This window comes from Haliotis rufescens, unplaced genomic scaffold (assembly GCF_023055435.1).
Source record: "Haliotis rufescens isolate VD_foot unplaced genomic scaffold, xgHalRufe1.0.p SCAF_14, whole genome shotgun sequence".
Classification (NCBI taxonomy): domain Eukaryota; kingdom Metazoa; phylum Mollusca; class Gastropoda; order Lepetellida; family Haliotidae; genus Haliotis; species Haliotis rufescens.
In genome coordinates, this window is record NW_025963824.1 from 4,733,900 (window position 1) to 4,753,274 (window position 19,375).

Genomic DNA, 19,375 nt, shown 5'->3' on the forward strand with positions numbered 1-19,375 from the left:
GAGAGGACGTACCTATCTGAGAATATGTCAATATCTAGCTCTTGAGAAGAACAGTGGGGAGAACGTACCTAGGTGAGAACATGTCAATATCTAGCTGGTAAAACAGTGGGGAGAACGTACCTATGTGAGAACCTGTCGATATCTAGCTGGTAAAACAATGGGGAGAACGTACCTATGTGAGAATATGTCGATATCTAGCTGGTAAAACAATGGGGAGAACGTACCTATGTGAGAATATGTCAATATCTAGCCGGTAAAACAGTTGGGAGAACGTACCTATGTGAGAATATGTCAATATCTAGCCGGTAAAACAGTCGAGAGGACGTACCTATGTGAGAATATGTCAATATCTAGCCGGTAAAACAGTCGAGAGGACGTACCTATGTGAGAATATGTCAATATCTAGCCGGTAAAACAGTCGAGAGGACGTACCTATGTGTGAACATGTCAATATCTAGCCGGTAAAACAGTCGAGAGGACGTACCTATGTGAGAACATGTCAATATCTAGCCGGTAAAAAAGTCGAGAGGACGTACCTATGTGAGAATATGTCAATATCTAGCCGGTAAAACAGTCGAGAGGACGTACCTATGTGAGATTATGTCAATATCTAGCCGGTAAAACAGTCGAGAGGACGTACCTATCTGAGAATATGTCAATATCTAGCTCTTGAGAAGAACAGTGGGGAGAACGTACCTAGGTGAGAACATGTCAATATCTAGCTGGTAAAACAGTGGGGAGAACGTACCTATGTGAGAACCTGTCAATATCTAGCTGGTAAAACAGTGGGGAGAACGTACCTATGTGAGAATATGTCAATATCTAGCTGGTAAAACAGTGGGGAGAACGTACCTATGTGAGAACATGTCAATATCTAGCTGTGGGGATAGCGTTCCTGTGTGAGTTGAATTGCTTATTTGTTGAGTAACACAGTGGGGACGACGTACCTATGTAACAACATATAGCTGGTGAGTAACAAACTGGAGTGTATGTTACGAGTGACACAGTACCCCAAGTAACAAAAAGGAAGGACTCAACTCAGTTTTGCTACTAAGAATATTTAATTATAAACAAACCATACAATTTCTATATATTACACAATTGACAAATATAATCTAGCAATCTAACATATACTCTTCAAGAAAAGAAACGCTAGACGGATATTCTTGGCCATAAAAGCAAAATTAGTGGACAAAGAGGTGCAAAATGAAGGTTTAATGTGTTAAATTGTCAGTGACATATATCCTGGATAAAAAAGATCACAACAAGGACATGCAAACCATTAGTCGGGAAACACGTACGATTCGGAAAAAAACGCACCCAGTCCATTAACAAAAGGGCCATGGAGCTGCACGCACGGCACGTGCAGCAGCACTATGAACGGTATTAAAGTGCAGGGTTTGGGATTGCCTGGCATCTGCATCAATCGAACAACATGCCAAGATTAACAAAAGTGCAAAGAAACAACGTCATAGCCAGGGTTTTCAAAGTAGCGCCAATCACCATCAAAATGCTATGGGATCGGTTTCAACAGCATGGGTCAATACGTGATCGGCCAAGGTCTGGACGACCAAGAGTAAACATCCCCGCCTAAGATCGCTACATCCGACTGCGCCACCAACGTGAAAGGACGACCACAGCCACCTCAACCGCATCCCAAATACCCGGACTGCGCAGAATCTCCGACCAGACCGTACGAAACTGTTTAAGAGCAGCAGGTCTACGAGCAAGTCGTCCTGTTCGACGAGTCATATTTACTCGACAACATCGTCAACAACGGCTGCATTGGTGTCGTCAACAGAGGGTATGGCCACATCTGCGAAGGCAAGTGTCATGTTCAACAACGAATCAAGATTACTCAGTCGAGTGGATGGAAGAGCACGGGTTTACAGACGTCGGGGAGAACGTTACGCCGGAGACTGCGTACAGGAAGTGGACAGGTTTTGTGGGGGTAGCGTTATGATGTGGGCGGTTATCTCTCATCATGGCAGGACAGGTTTGGTCCATATCCAGTGCAATCTTACGGCGCAACGATACATCAACGAAATTCTCCCATTGCAGTCCTCCCTATTGCAGCCAACGGCAACGGTGTATTCCAGCAGGACAACGCTCGACCGCATACAGCACGGATCACAAGAGCCTGCCTACACAACAACAACGTTGTTTTTCTCCCCTGGACCTAAAGATCCACGGATTTGAAACCCTACACAGCACCCGTGGGATGAATTGGATAGACGGCTACGCCGACTCAACCACAACCCCAGACATTGACTTTTGCGTTGCAGGCCTAGTGGGCTACCAACAATAACGCGTTTGTCGTTGTAATCGATAGCGGCCTGACATCTTCTGCCCATGGAAGAGACGGGTATGCGAATCACATCCTGGGGAATGGTAGCCCACTCGGCCTGCAACGCAAAAGCCAACGTCTGGGGTTGTGACTTTTCCTGTGTATCGATAACTGAGATGACTACAATCACCAAGCGTTCTCTCCACAACATTTTGGCTAAATACCTTGTACTGTTCCTCGTATAAATATATTTTCCTACCTCACACAAATCTGACTTTGCGTTTCCTTTTTTAAGCGTATATGTTGGGCAAACTCTGCCAATAATCGCAAACACCTGAAGGGATGATGTAAGTCCGGCTGGGGTCCATGCAGGTAGCAAAAGTACTGTAAGTCTCCATGGTCCCCAGTATGATCTACCTTCAGTGGCTTGCGATCTATAGCTCGTTTTTATCATGTTATTGTTATGTATAGTGTTGTATAGTGTTGTCCTTTTTTATGATTCAAAGTCAAAGTCAAAAGAAGTTTATTGTACAAAAGGCCACCGGCCCATATACAAGAAAGAGTTAGGCATGTAGATACAATCATTTATCATATAATGGGTAGGTTTCTCGGCAGGATAAAGCCAACGGATGAAAACGATATCCGTTTGGGTCATATGCGGATAGAGATGCAAATATCAAAGGTCAAGTAGGGACTACTTTCACTGTTTTTAAACAAACATGGCGTCGCCATCGTCATTCGGCGATCGAGTCAGAATTAACCATCGGGAATCTAGATAAACTACAGGAATAATTGCTATCATTATCAAAAGAACAGTCTAATATACTGAAAATCAGTGTCTAACTGTGGCGTAGCTAAGGCATTTTATAAGTTTTGGCAACTTTGGAGATATAAATTTCGAAACAATTTTGCGAGGGCACGAGGCCTTGGCAAGCGGGATCAGTAGCCATATCTGTGCTTGTAGACCTCTCCGGCTTGAAACCTTCTCCACTAATTAAAATAGTTGGATTTGGCCGAAATATGTTTGAATTGTTACCTTGTTTCGTTTTGTCGGTGTCTGTACATCTGACTACACTTCTTAACGTTATGACAGGACAGACCGACTGTAAACAACGTCTGACCGTGGCCGTGACGTCTCATAGACTAGGATTAGAGTAGCTTCCCTTTGACAAGGGGCAGTTACTCTAGAGGACAGACCGATTGATTCCTGCGAAAGGCAATTAGAAACAACTGTTGTTTTGCGTATATGTTGCTTCACCACTGTATAAGAAACATATTTCAGTTTGAACTATATTGGCTACTGTCATTGTCCGACTGACACATAACTTACCCTGTGACGTTATAAATATTAATGCGCGCATTCCAGGAAAATTCGCAATGTTTCGGTAATGTTTGTGAGAGAGCGAAAGCGGTTTTGAAGCACAGAATTAAAGAATGACATTATATGATAAAGAGGTTATCACGCTTGTGTGTTTTGGGATGGTAGATATCCTGTATTAGGAATAAACACTATGTATTTAGCTCGCCAAGGCTCGCTAAATACAATGTTTATTCCTAATGCAGGATATTTACCATCCCCAAACACACTCGCGTGATAACCTCTATATACGTTACACACTGGGATATACACGTTGTTTGATTAATTCATTTCTTTTGGCTAATGCATGCTTAATATAAAGAGAAAGATTTAATATTTGATTCGTTCTTTGTCGTCAGCATAACTACAAAGGCGTTTATCGGTGACATTGCTATTAAATGATCTTTTATATATTTCTTTCGGAGATCATTTTAAAATCGACAGACAAACACAAAATGAATTTCATTTTCTATCTCTAGATAACACAATGGACAAATTCTTTTCATTTTTTCAATGGACAGTTTTCTTCCTTCATTTACAAATAGGTCTAGCATACCAAGTCGATATTTAATTAACTGTTTTCTTAAGTTTTCCGTAGTGAGTACTGATAAATATATTTCTGGTTGAAGTAAAGTCTTGAACGTTTTGTAATATTCATAACGTGAACTATCCTCTAAAGTGGAGTGCCATTCTTGGTAGAACATATTTATAGACCTATTCCGAAATTCATTAAGAAACATATTTACATTTCCAACTGACTGACCAAAACCATGCGAAACTAAAAGATTTCTTATGTCCAAGTATTATTTCCTATGTTATCTAAATGTAGAAGCATGTTATAAGCTAGTTTGGGGAGACGTTGTTCATGCATATGAAGAATTTTAAACCAGTATTTTAAACATCTGATCTGAGAGTTAATATATAAAGGGTAGCTACCACATTCACCATAAACCATGCAATTTGGTGTAGAAGATCCGACACAGAGAAACTTTTTACATGCTAATAAGTGAACCTTCTCTAAACATTAAGAACGTTGAAATCCCCATACTTCAGAACCATACAATAAAATTGGTATTGATAATTTCCATTCTTTCGTGTATGTACTTAAAATATTTAATTGCCTTTGAAGACCAACAACAGTATCTGACACTAGAATGACATCATCTGCGAAAAGTAACATTAATATTTCTATCAAATCTGGAAACATTTGGATACCATGTGAATGAAAATGGCCCAAAAGACAATAAAAAAAATATGTTAAATTATCCCCACAACGAACACATGATCTCACATTAGAATAAATTGATTTTAGAATAGTAAACATTTTCTATAAACCAGCTTTTCGTAGACATGTCCATAGCTTAGAGCAATTGACAGAATCAAAAGCTTTTTTAAAATCTACAAATGCAACATACAGTAAATGCTTACGCCGTGACAAGGTTTTTTGAATAAGTGCATATAGTGTAAATACATGATCTACGGTGGAATAACTTTTTCTGAAACCAGCTTGAAATTCAGGAATCTTATCACGCATGGTCACCCATTTTGAAATTCTATTGTTTAATATTGTAGTAAATACTTTTCCTAAAATGCTCATTAATGAAATACCTCTATAGTTATCTTGGTCACTCCTGTCTCATATTGTATGCAGGGGGATTATTATAGAACATGACCAATTGCTGGGGACAACTCCATTTTCAAATAGCTTATTGAAACATTTACAAAGAAAAGGCATAACTTCATAACTTAGAACACTTCAACATTTCGATAACTACATCATCAGGACCAGCTGCTTTTCCCTTCTTGAGGTGATTTATCGCATCTAATATTTCGTTTTCAACAATGGGTGAATCTAGCAGAACTTCATCAACATCTGTATAGCATTCACTAAAATAATTTTGCATATCATCAGTTGCCATAGTGAATATTGCATCATTTGAAAAAAACCTTCTTAAAATGACTAAGCCACTGCGACTTTGTTATGTTATCTGTAGCAGAAGATCTATTCTTAAGAGATCGTACTTGTTTCCGGAACGCAGAAAGGTTGTTAATAGACTTTTTCAGTTTGTCTTGTCAATGTCAACATATCGAATTTGTATTTCCGACAGCAACTTTTATATTTATTCCTACTTTCGCAAGACTAGTACGGGTTGTCCCTAATCTTCGTAGTGCTTTGCGGGCGTTACACCTTGCAATTCTACATCCAATATTAAAAGTTTTAGTTTTATCCATGTTCAGTTTTAATTCTTTTCTCACACAAGCTGCTGAAGATAGCATAATTTCAACAAAGTCATCAATTGCCCTCTCAATATTATTATCAAGTTTATCTAGAAGTAACTGTTTAAAATACGTTATACTTTCTTGTAGTTCGTCATTCTATATTAGTTTCTTCTAAGTGACACCCTCATATTTTAATTTGGTATGTGTTTGATTCATATGAAGGAACTTACAGGTCAATTCCAAGGGTAAATGATCAGATTCTAGACGATCGCCAGTATTCAACATCTTAATATAATCGAAGAAATCGGGGGAACATATAAAATAATCATTAACGCTCGCACCGTGGTTTCCACAATAGGTAAATTCTCCAAGGGTATCCCCTTACACTCTCCCATTGACAATGAAAAACTGAAATGTATACAACATATCTAGCAGCATCTGACCAAATTTATTAATAATGGTGTCATGGGATTTCCGATCTCCAACACATTCGTTTCATCTTCTGGCAATGAACATTTACAATGAACAAAATCGTTTTGTATATCGACTAGAGGATTGTTTTGTTGACCACTACGAGCATTCATATCTCCACAGACTACACTGATAGAATCTTTAAGCTGCGACTGATTATCTAACATAAACTCTTCAAGATGATTCAATACTACAGTTTGAGACCACATGGTTATAATACGGCGAACCAGCTGGTGGTATGTATGTACATAGCAAGTTTACGTTTTTGTCAATTGTAAGTAACACTTTTGATATGTTCAAGCACAGGAGATTATCTTCATCTGATTTAATTAACTTACAAATTTACTGACGGATTGATGGACAAATACACAAATACCACCTGACAGCCGTCCGTAGTCAGATAATTTTATTGCTGGACTATAATAAATACCATAACCAACTAACCAGTTATTATCAAAACTACAGTCGACAAAAGTTTCCACAAGACATGCTATTTTCAATTGTTGTAGTTATGATATAAAATCAGCATCATCAATTTTGCTTCTAAGTCCATTAATATTCCAACTTAGAAAGGTGAATGGTTCGCTCAGACAATCAGCGTTTAACGTAACACCGGTGTTGAAAGTGTTAGGATTTTGTGAAAAACTATCCGGGCCTCGGCCAATATCCTAGCTGATAGAAGCATGTGACACTGTTTTTCCATCCGGTTTTCTATGAAAAGATCGGCTTTCTCGTGTCGTGTTTGAACTGTTAAACGTTGTCGATGTTGTTTCCACGGTGCGGGTTTTTGTTACCAAACCACCGTCTTTGATATACCCGAAAGTGTTGGTTCCCTTGAGTGCCTGAAACTGTTGACGCTGGCGTAACGTTAGGTCACTAGAAATTCCAAGTCCCCCTTCCTTGAAAGTGGGTCCGCTTTCAAGGTACGAACTTTGTCGTCAGACGAATGTAGCTTAGCAATCATTGGGCGAGGGCGATTTGCATTTACACGTTTAACGCCAAGTCTGTGCGCACGTATTATGTCCAATGGTTGCCACGTTTTGAATTAAGCATGTCCATTGAGGACAGATAACACAGTATCTTTACATGCCATTGATTTTTCATCGCCTGCAGCTTCCAGTATTCCTTGGATGATGATATTATATCGTCTGCTATAGGACTCAAGTCTATCTAGTTCGATATCAATTTTTGACATCTGATCAAACACAGTATCCACCTTGCCTGAAAGTGCATCAATGTCATCATACATTATATTATGGTTCTGTTTCATAGTGTTTAGATCACAATGTAATTCTGTAACAGATTCCTCCAGTTTTTCACATTTAGAACTGATAGTGTGGATGTCGTTCTTTAGTTCTAAAATTTGTGTGCTTAAATCTGCTTTGACGTTTCGTATCTCAGATTTCATGCTCCCTATTTCTGCCAGTATTTTCTCCTGTACTTCTTGGAGAGTTATTGGGCCTGGATTTGTCTCTACATCCTTAGAGCACAGTAGGAGTTGTGTAATGACTCCCACGGGAATCGCGATACCCCCAAGGAAACACTTTTCACGTGCAGGTGAGGCAAGATTCGGTGACAAAACTAGGTCACAACTCGGGTTGCTGACGTCACATGAGACACAAAAGAATGTAGTTTCTTTCGCCGTAAAGTGATCAAATATCAGATTTAAAAATACATATTGATTACTGATCAGTAATGCGGACAACGAAAGGTGCGCAGTCAGCAGCAAAGTGCATATAATAATGCGATACGGCATATCTGAGTTATCATGATATGTTGTGTATGGCGTGTACCTATCAACGTGGCTGACTTGGCGGGTCCCGGGTGGATGACAAAAGGTTCCGATTCTAGCTCTGTATGTTGCTAGATCCTCCATGTTTTGTTCATAACGTATCCACAGAGTGTTCACACATTACAAATGCCCTTTTCAGGTTGCCAGATTGCCTTGATTTTGATATTTAAAGCAAATTCTCGGAGATAATAGGAATGTTGGGGGTGTTCTCCAAAGGGACGTAACTCTATATCATACGAGTTTTTAAAATCTTTTTATGTATTTTCTAAGTCTAGTTATTGTACTGTCCTTCATTAGCAGTTTTTTATATAAGTTTCAATGTATTTATTATATTTGCTTGGATAGTCACGATAGGGCTGAAATATAAACTTTTAACTTACTTACTTGAATGCTTCTGAAATTGAGGTATCGCTGTTGTGAGTGTATCCCCATAGTAGATGTTGTCTTGATGTTAATCAGGTGAATGTTAACGGTTGTTTTACTGCTGAACGTTATCTTACTCCATCGAATTAATGACGATGAGGCAGAATACTGTGATAATTCCAAAAGTCAAATACATGTAATTGCAGTCAATGGTGTGTGCACTATTGCTGTGAATAGAAATTATCTTGTTCATTGGCCCCTCAATACTTTATGTGTTTTACCCTCTTCCTTTTACATTGGAAACTCCAATGCAGAACGACAGACTAGTGTGATGAGCAGCCTCCTATAAATTGCCATTGTCTATAATGCCCGGCTCATCTGACACTATGGCGGATTATAAACTCATGTGTCATCAACGACCTTTGTGAACGGGAGCGAGACAAATTTGTTGTTGTTTCCCATCATGTATGACTATTATTATTTTTCGATATTTTTTATTTTGTCAAAACAGAAACTAAAACAGCATTTATTAACAAGTTCAGTTCGAAGAGGTTAGCTTGCTAGATACATTGTAAGATGACAGCATCAAAGACTTTGTCATTGTATATTCAAATCTTATGAGCTATAAAACTAAGAATGTTAACAGGTGAATCTCACTCATTATAGGTAAAGGTGTTGCTGCTGAAAGACAGCCAGAAAAAAGCCTACATTCTTTTCAACGGTATAGGCTCCACCAAGACCAGCTGGTTCTCCCGATCCCGAGTCATCAACTCCACGTGGTCGGATCTTAAGACAGCCCCATCAAACATCTTTAGTATTGCAGGGTAAGGCCACTTCAGATGCTGATGTGCTGGTTGAAGCTTAGGATGGATGGGAGGAATGCAGGTACATTGATTTGTGATTTGAATGAATTGCTTCCAGTAGTGGAACTCGGAAATAGCTTTGATTTATTTTTATTGTATGAAGCTTAGTATGGAATAGAAGAATGTACATACAATGATTTGTCATTATAATGAATTGCTTCTTCTAAGGAGAGTAAGAGATAGAGTATAAGTAAGTTGTAAAGGGCTTTGATTTGTTCGTTTCAAAATTCGGGTTTCCGAAGCTCTTGTATTTATTAAACAGTCATCAAGTCCTCAACAGGCGTTTCTTCATGAGTTCTATCTATAACGGCTGCGCTGGCGACTACTTTTGGATGGACATCATTGACAACAATCAGGGCATCATGGGATGTGCATGGGATAAAACAACTAGGTTTCCGAAGATCATCTATTCCATAAAGTCCACGGCAGCCAAAACAGACAGCAAATTACACAGTGAGCATCGTCTTAAGTTCTAATTACATGAAGCAGGTTTGTAAATAATCTGGACCAGACAATCCAGTGATTGACATTAATATCGATCTACATGGATGGGATACTACGATATGCTTAAAAAAAATCATCCAGCCTGACCACTCGATTCATTAATCGCCTTTTACGACAACATAGGTTGCTGTTGACCAATCTTAAGCCGTATCTTCATGTGTAATCAAGTAAGTTTGACGGCATTAATTGTAACCTGAGTGTTTGTTGTTTAACGCTGCACAGCAATATTCTAGGTATATAACGGCGGTCTGTAAATAATCGATTGTAAATAATAAAGTGTCTGGACCAGTCGATCCAGTGAATGACATCATGAGCATCGATCTAAGCATGTGGGATACGATGACATACATCAACCAAGTCAACAAGCCTAACGGCCTGATCTCGTTAGTCTCCCCTTACGGCAAGCATAGTCGCTTCTTACGGCAAGCATGGGTAAGATAATTTTAATCCGGATCTTCAATCGGAGTGAAGGCTGCGTCTATGTTTCCTTCCTCCTGAAGACTGAGCATATAATTTGTACTTCAGATTTCGAGTATGCTGACGGCATGGCGGTTCTCGTGAAGCTTGGACAGTAAAAGAAGACGTGTTCAATGTATTGTAAGAACCTTGAATAAATCCAGCGTCAAAGGAAAACTGAATACTTTATATTTTCAAACGACTGATATTTCATCAGCAACAGTAGAAGTGTAGGTGCGTTATGGTGGGGTTAAGCTGAACCAGACCAACTCATTCCTCAATTAGGAGATAAACATACTGTGTTTTCAACGTAGAGCTAGGTTACTTGTAGATTTAACCGCGCTAAACTGAATTTAGGTAACCTAGCTCTACATTGAAAACACAGTACCTTTATCTCCATTCTACCATGACTAAATAAAACTCTTGGTGTTAGCAAATATACTGAGTGAAGCAGCATTGGTTTGAGTCCAATGTTTTGAGTGGGTTATCGATCTGAATTACGGAATCACCAAACAAAATATGGCGCTGTACATACTCCAACAGTTTGTTTACACCGTAATACTTCACTCGAACATATGACAGAAAATGAAAGCATATAAGCAAGGCAACTTGGTAAGCTGACTGAGGTGGGCATCCCTAGAGAAAACAAAGCAAGCTATAGTTCTATAAGCAGCATCGTGTGACGACAGCTGACAACAACCTCATGCAGCCAAGACATCACAGACATCAACAGGTGTATTGTGGTTGGTCAAGGGGAACTAGTCGTCCCAGACCAACTCTCCCCTCAATGACATTCTCTCCCCCCCCCCCCCCCCCCCCAAGATGTTTTCTGCAGATTTTGAGTATGCGCTGAATTCTGGCATAATAATATTATTTACAACTGTTTAAAGCACGGGCTGTAAGCCACCAGCAACCAAAGCTAGTCCACCTAGGATGTACGGTGCCTCTGCTTCCTGCACGATACCCCAGCAGGATTTACGTCATCGATTTAGCTACTAGTGACTGTACACAATACTAGCAATATTTCACAAATACTTAAGAATGAGTTGGCTTAAACCACGGGTTGATGATAGTTACATGGATTATGATAGAATTACATGTCACACAGGGGAACAATCATTTTACGGTACTTTAACCCCCTGGACAGAGCCTTCAATAATCTTCAAGGATCTAGCAACATTAAAATACACACAAATTAGTTAAACATGTATTTAAAACTTATGATACAGATCAATGTCTTTCAAGTTGCTAAAGATGAAATGCCCGCTTACACGCGAATATAGGTTTTTTAGATGCTGTTTGTAAATATTCTTTTACGGTGAATCTTTCATCACAAGAATTACACAACTTAGGCGATATGGCTGCAATATTGACGATGCGATGTAAAATTTTAACCCACTCACTTACTTTTAAACATATATGCGTGGGCCAAAACGACTTAGAATAAAAAACGTGAAGCATTCGTTACGAAGCATGAATCAGAAACCGTTTTGCTATCGTCTTATGAACCTTTGCACATGTATCAAAAACATGTCGAACTGGTGCCTTTTGACGATTCCTTGGCAACAAGAAGGACTTAACCCAAATGTAGGTTGCTTTCATGTTGAAAAGTTTATTTCTGGATCATATAACCGTCTTTTAAATATACGACGTATTATCCATGAAACTGTATGAAACAGACTACTGAAATTGTTATGTTATGTTGGATTTAATTGAGATATTTAACCCTTGACAAAGGAATTTGTATAAAGTATATGGGGGATGGTAAAAGAAACCACAATTTACAAGTGGCGCGCGAACCAGCCTACTTCCCCGCAGTGGGCTAAATATTGTGTAGTGATTATTGCAATGATGAATGCATTGAGGGATGTGTCCCAGGGTATCAAGGCCCGGGGTGTGGCAAGCCGTGTTACAACCCACGAGGTACCTGTACAGCATGTCCAGGTGGGTGTGATGGAGCATATTGTCAGCTGGGCTCCTCCTGCTATTCTGGATGTGAGGACTCCTACTACGGGACTGATTGTAAGAAGTGTTCAAGTGGATGTACGACATGCAACAGGAAAACAGGAACATGTGATGAATGGGGTAGGTATTAATTCTCGATTTGTGGACTCCTACTACGGGACTGCGGTAAGACTTCACATTCATGTAAAACCTGTCACTGGCTGAAAGGGACATGTTGCTATTGTCTTGCACCATATGCTGGAAAAAGCATATATATTATTTCTAACATATTTTTGATTAATGTGGTAGGTTAAATCCAGTTAATGACCGTCTAAAGTCATTGACTCGAAAGAGAACATCGCACTGTAAACTAATTGTATATAAAAAAAAATAATTGATATATATTTTAAGCAGTTGCATAAAAATGGTCCTTTCCCTTTGTTTCAGTGGTTGAAGCAATAGAAATAAATTTAGTTTGGTGTTACATAATCAAATGCATGTATACATCCCTTTTCTTTGTGTTTCAGCTGTCGCAGTAATTGATATGAACTTAAAAGGGATGAAAAACATAACGGTTATTATTAATAAGGCCAATTACAAAAGGTTCCAGTGTCCTTGTCAAGACTGAGTTAAAACATTGATAACAGTTTTTTTCCTGGAGTAACCCTCCCTTTCTTCCGTGTATGTTTACTACTGTATGAACAAACAAAATTCCAATGTGCCCCATGGCAGGGACATTTGACGCCATTTTCGTGTTTCTTTATGCCATCAATTCAAAGCAACAGTCAGCTGTTAAATCGTGACTAACTATCGCATATCATAGGTTACTGCGAGGAGGCTGGTATGTTTTATGGGAATATAATTTGTGAGAAGTTGCACATGTTGAACACCAGTTGTTAAGTGGTGTTTATTTGAAACGTTAAGCCTTGGTTATATTTAAGTTAAATTAATATTTTAGTTTGCATCGATTCCAATATAAACTACAAATAGTGAGTTGGTGAGTAATTGGGCGTTAACACAGGACGGCGACCTCTGTGCCTTTCGTGTGGGACCATTAAGTTTGCCAGGTCGTCGATGGAGGCCCAAAGGAGGCAGAATGGTTGCCTTGGTCGTTCCCAGGTGGGACACAGGGGGTCAGACATTGCCATGGACGCCATGGTCGCCGTGAATTTTTGAACACGTTTAAAACAGTCGCACAAAGGTTACCGAGGAGGTTGGTTGCTCAAACAAATAGCATGGCCTTTCTACTTTACGAAACATGGCTAAGTCACAGAATGTGACAGGCGATTGGTTAAAACATGTCCAGATTACGTCACTCTCATTTCATTTTTCAACCTCCAATTGTTTCAGGGAAACCAAAATGGTGCTCTCCTTCAGCCAAAAACAAATTCATCCTTCGATTTCCCAAATCAAGTGAGTATTGGCCAGGTTTCCTGGTTGTTGAGACTCTTGATAAGACTCCTCTCCCACTCAACCCGTTTGTAATTTCCGTATATGGCATTGCAGGAGAAATTAAACACATTAAACGCTTGCTCTCAGGATCTCTATTACTCGAATGGTATAGAAAACACCAAGCAGCCCACCTGTTGTCAACATCTGTTGGAGTCCCGGTTCAGGTCTCTCCCCGTAGCAAAGGTATTGTAAGAGACCGCTTACTTGCTGATATGAATGAGCTTGATATTGTTTCTGTAATGAGGGTTCAAAGAGTGACACATGTCAAAAGATTCACAATACGCAAACACAATGAGACTGTTCAAACCAACACATATCTCTCCTCATTTCTCGCCCCCAAATCAATCAAAGCATGTACCTGCAATCTTAATGTTGACATCTAAATTCCTAATCCTTTGAGGTGCTTCAAATGCCAGAAGTATGGACATGGTGTGAATACTTGCACATTGTCTGTTACATGTGCTCACTGTGGTGAAACTACGCATGTAACAGAAGATTGTAACACCAATACCAAATAAATGGACAAATTGCTCAGGTGATCAATCATCTTTCTCCAAAACCTGTCCAATCTGGAAACAGCAAATGGAAAAAGAACAAAATAAAATTCACCAGAATTATTAGTTTTGCCGATGCCAAAAAAACTGTTCACAACTCAGACGCAAAAGATGTTTCCATCACCAGAACATCTTCTGAAACAACCACTAAAGTATCAAATTCCCCAGTAACCAGATCGTCAGTTAACTGTCAAACAGACTTGACATGTGTGAAAACGGAATCTCCTCAGATCTTTTCACCTGAACAGTCAACTCAAATCAAAGGCCATTTTAACACCTCTCGAATATATAAAGTCTTAAAGTAAGGAATTCATTATTTTTTCAGACTTGCTGTCCTGTCTTCAGGCAATATCAAATGCTTTGTGTCAGCATCTTTTGGTCAAGACTGAAACAAAACCATTCAGATAAACTTGTGCGAGACAAAAATGATGCACAGGGTTTGGCATAACCAGCCAGTTGATCAGGCCGGGCCCACCCTTCCAGGCAAAGTAAAGTGCACGTGATACGTTGGGAAAGCTATTGTCGGCTTCAGCGCCATCAACCACCAGACTCCCTTCCACAGGGGCGCAACCCACGGCAAACAGGTTGCCCAATTCGGTCACCTTTTACAACTACCAATGGGGTAGTTTCCACGCAATAGTTTAGCAAAGCGATACCTAAGATGTTTAAACAAGACACTGAAGAACGGATGCAAGACATTTCATCGGTACGAAGTATAACTTTGGCATCTGTAGAGAACTGACCCCTTCAATGAGGATATAAAGAGGACAACAATAGGAGATGAGACAGCTGGTTGAGAAACCGCTCGAATTCAACATGGAGGGACGTCCGTCCTTACAATGTAGCGCCAAACGTTATCACAAAACACGCTCGTCAGTTGACATGGCGGGCGCTCTTCCGGTGAGAATGTAGAATTACTTCCCTTAGACCATATGCATCGTATCAAACAGTAAAGCTTGTGTCGTCTTGAGCATTGTTAGGTTTACAGAGTAGTATATGATGTTAGGATTGACGAGAAGGCACATCTACTGTCCATACATCAACAACTAGCTGTTACTCTATCCTGTCATTCAGTGCGTTTGGGGCACGATGACATGCATCAACCAAGTCAGCGAGCCTGACCACCTGATTCCGTTAGTCGCCGCTTACAACAATCATAGTCGCCTTTTGCAGCAAGCATGGGCTGCTGAAGACCCATTCTCCCCCGAATCTTCACGGGTCTGGTGAGATATGAGACGACAAACGCTGCACGTTTCCTGTTGACATGGGTACGAAACCAAGACAAAATCACAAACTCTGTAAAATATATTCCACTGCAGCGCATTGTTTGGTTTACCGAGCATATTGATTTGTTACCGCATCCCTTGTTACGTCTGGGGGAAAAAGTGTGCGTAGCCTCTGTCGCATTATATGTCGTTCGATCAGATGTGTTGTGTTGGTCCATTGTGTGTGTGTGTGTGCTTGTGTGTGTGTGCTTGTGTGTGCGCTTGTGTGTGTGCGCTTTTGTGTGTTTGTGTTTGAACGCGTGTGTGTGTTTATAATCAATTTGATTATAATTCTATGATTTCATGCCATTTTTATACATTCGTCAATCATATGTGTGAGTGTCGTGTCATCCATATGTTCAAGTTGGGGTGTTTTTTGTATAATTCTAACATTTTATTCGCGTGTGCAAGCGGGCCTGCCTGGGTTCATGCTTGCGAGTGTGTGTCCCATTCAAATCGTGCCCCAAACCACAAAATCTATGCGTGTGTCTTGAGATGTTTTATTAAATTGTGCATGATTTCATTCCATTGATACACATTATAATATACTTCATTCATACAAAGAAATATGACAACGCTCGTTCTTTCTCCTGTTGACAGCGTGGGCAACAAATGCAGTGATGGAAGTTATTATGCGACCTGAAACACGCTCACAAGAATAAAATAATGTGTGTATTTAATAAGACAATATTAATAAGACAAATGATCATGTGTAAGGAAAAAGCAGATTCGAAAAAGTAACTGTTGACCAGAAGCACGAAGTCCAGATTTTGCAAGAAAAAAACATGAATGTAATACTCGTCTCGTCAGAGCTTTCGTCACCACACAGTTGTACACATTTAAGATATATAAACAATATAATCTCTCATTAATAACCCAGAACGAGTTTCTGTATCAGTTGTAAGGGAAGTGCAGACTCAATTTAACATATGTGATATTTTTAGCAATAATAGCTACTGTTTTTCTCGATACAGTTTTCTCTGGAGAGTGAGTAACATTTGTGAGCGTTTAAGGGAGCATTCCGCAAATGACACATTCAATACGCCAGACGTAAGGCCCATCCCATGAATGCTTCCATCTGGAAGACCATGGGTGACCACGACTGCCGATGACCGCTCCACCCACTTAACCGTTATCTGACTGCCTCCATCTTCTTCTTCTGTAGATATGCACAGAATCTCCAGCCAAACGGTCAGGAATCGTTTTAGGGAAGCAGTAACTGCAATTGGAGCTCGTTGATCATTCATTATGTGACATTGTTCTGACCTGACTTCATCTTTGACTTCAGTGGTGCCGAAGTCGTCATGGATAACCTCAACACCGATGATGAATCGAGATTTCTCGCAAAACTGTGTTCAGCAGGTGAACAGATTTTGTGGTATGGGCGTTCATTACTTATACAGCACAACAGGCAAGTTTACATTCTCTCCAAGGGCGTTGGTTTCGGCCCTCGGATGGTAGCTCAGGGTGGAGACGGAAGACAAAACTCAGGGGTGAAGCTTTAGGTGAGTTGAGGTGAAATGGGGTTTAACGTTGCGTCCAAGATTATTGCACTTATACAGCGACGTGCATGTACTTGTGTGTGTTTGTGTGGCTGCTTGTACTAGTCCAGACTGATGCCGATTTATAGTGCTAGCTCACTGAGAAACCATGCCACAGTTTAACATGAATACCCCACTCAGACACAGTATACTGACTCCGAGCCGACCAGTCCTTGTTTTAGCCCCTTAATGCCATATATTGTACCGTTATATATAGTGATATCTTTTATAGTTGTATGCTAGTTTTAAATATTAATCTGTGATATTCTAGTAATTTTACTGTCCATCGATGACAGGTTTTAATTTAGTTAAAACATATGTATTCATAAATGAAATTTCTCGTCACGATATGGCTGAAATATTGCCGATGTGCCGTAAAGCTTTAACTCACTCACTCACTCACCCTTAATGCCAAGCGCCAGACAGGGTAACAACAAGTACTATCTTTTAACGTCTTTTGGTAATGACGCGGTAGGGGATCGAACCTCGCACCTTCCGCTCTCCAGGCGGACGCTCTTCCATTAGACCAAGGAGGCGGTGTGAAGCTTTAGACGACAGGAGCTATGTTTATTGATGAGGGGTGGAATAGGTCGAAAAGGTACATGTTGTAATAATGTGACAGAACGCACACCGGGACCGAGTGGCCAATGTTCCCGGATGGGGAGAGTCGCTCTGTCACTTACACGAGTCGATCTTCTGGCTGTCTCGCTGACTGACCATGTCTGTCAGTTTTTTATAGATAGAGGTATTACAAAACGTGGGGCAAGGTCATTGACACACGTGTATGTATATACGTAAGATCCGGGGACGTAAGGAGGTGTTAATTGACATTTATAGATAGCGCTGGAGATTAAGGGTCCTGCCGGAGGGGGGTTTATGATAAGAGGGGATACGCCAAAATGTTTGCTAAATATATTAAACAGACAAAGGGGATAGAATTACGGTGCACTTGGAAACATATTGAACCAATAAGGTATTTAAGATAAATGTAGTTATAATTAAAAGTATTGAAATTGTTTCAAAATTATTGAAATGGTTTGCACTATTCTAAATAAAAGTATTGAAATGGTTTGCACTCTAACAATACGTACATTATTGCAAAGAGATAATTCGGCCATACGTCCACTCTATTCCTAATAAGACTTTATGAACAATGACCTTATGACAACCATCGGCGATCAAACATTTGGTTCTTAAAGTTCTTATCATTACTTGAATTTACAATAATCATGTCCCTAACTCTTGAACAGAATTCATGGATGTGTTCATTGGAAGATTGAACATCAGATTGGATTAGTTCATTGAAGTGTGAACGATTTAACAGTCCATGTTATACTGAGTGAAACACCGAGCTTGACAATCGGTGAACTCACGAGCTAAACCCTACCAGCTGACCATTGGTGATAAAATCCGGTATACCTGTCGTTTGGAAAACCCTATCAACCCTCTACAATGCTTTGTAACATGTGCTGCTTGCTGACAATGAAACACCACATGTGATCCGCGAGCATCATCATCAACAACCCGACTTGTTGAACCGTTACAGCTGCGTGGTTTTACGTTTTTGCTAATGAGATTCTCGATTCGTGATTTCTCGATCTCGAACTTGTTGTTTGTTCGTTGTTTAACGCCGCACTCAACAGTATTCCAGCTGTATGACGGCGGTCTGTAAATAATCAAGTCTCGATCCGCGCAGTTGGAATACGATCATGGGTTGGGGATAAGGGGCTTTGTATTGGGAATAGATATCTTTATTTACAACTATGAACATGATTTTTCTAAAGAAAAACAATTTGCAACAATGTAATTTTTGTGGCAGGCACCTTCATTTTTTTTCAACATCTTACGGATAATTCAGAAAATCAAGAGGTCAATCCTTTACTTTGAAAGGTCTCAACCAGCGTGTCAAGGAGTAGACGTGTGAGTGATGTTGAGTCAAATCATCGAATATCGGTTAACATGTCACCATTCACCGAACATGTTGGGTTGTTTGCATTGTTAAAATGTATTTATGTACTCTGTTTACACCTCGCTCATGACACGTGGCTGATCATGGGTAAAGCCCTGAACAACATCATGTTAAATATTCTCTCTCAGCTAACAGGAGAGGTGTTCGGTGGCACTGCTGCTATCTGGTGGCCCTGGATATCTAGTCGCTACAGTTTTACTGAGACAAGTCAGTCATTGTTCTCCGTCCTGAAGAAAAAGGGAAACAGAAAGGGATCCGTCTTTTCTCACTTATGCTTCCTTACTGGAGCATAACTCATAAACCGCTCAACATTGCTTCATGCACCATTGCATGTACA

The 19,375-nt window shown here is 40.0% G+C and overlaps 1 protein-coding gene across 2 annotated transcripts in view; it reads left to right on the top strand.

Moving 5' to 3' along the window:
* Nucleotides 1-19,375, top strand: part of LOC124111859 — a 53,577-nt gene that overhangs the window by 20,354 nt on the left and 13,848 nt on the right. Inside the window, exons 3-5 of one of the 2 annotated variants that reach the window (XM_048395685.1) lie at nucleotides 9,157-9,314; nucleotides 9,616-9,806; nucleotides 10,383-10,490. In XM_048395685.1, coding sequence (XP_048251642.1) covers nucleotides 9,157-9,314; nucleotides 9,616-9,806; nucleotides 10,383-10,432 — 399 coding nt within the window. In that variant the 3' untranslated portion in view covers nucleotides 10,433-10,490. Of the gene's footprint in view, nucleotides 1-9,156; nucleotides 9,315-9,615; nucleotides 9,807-10,382; nucleotides 10,491-19,375 lie in introns of those variants that run through there. The other variant, XM_048395686.1, reaches the window with a different exon arrangement.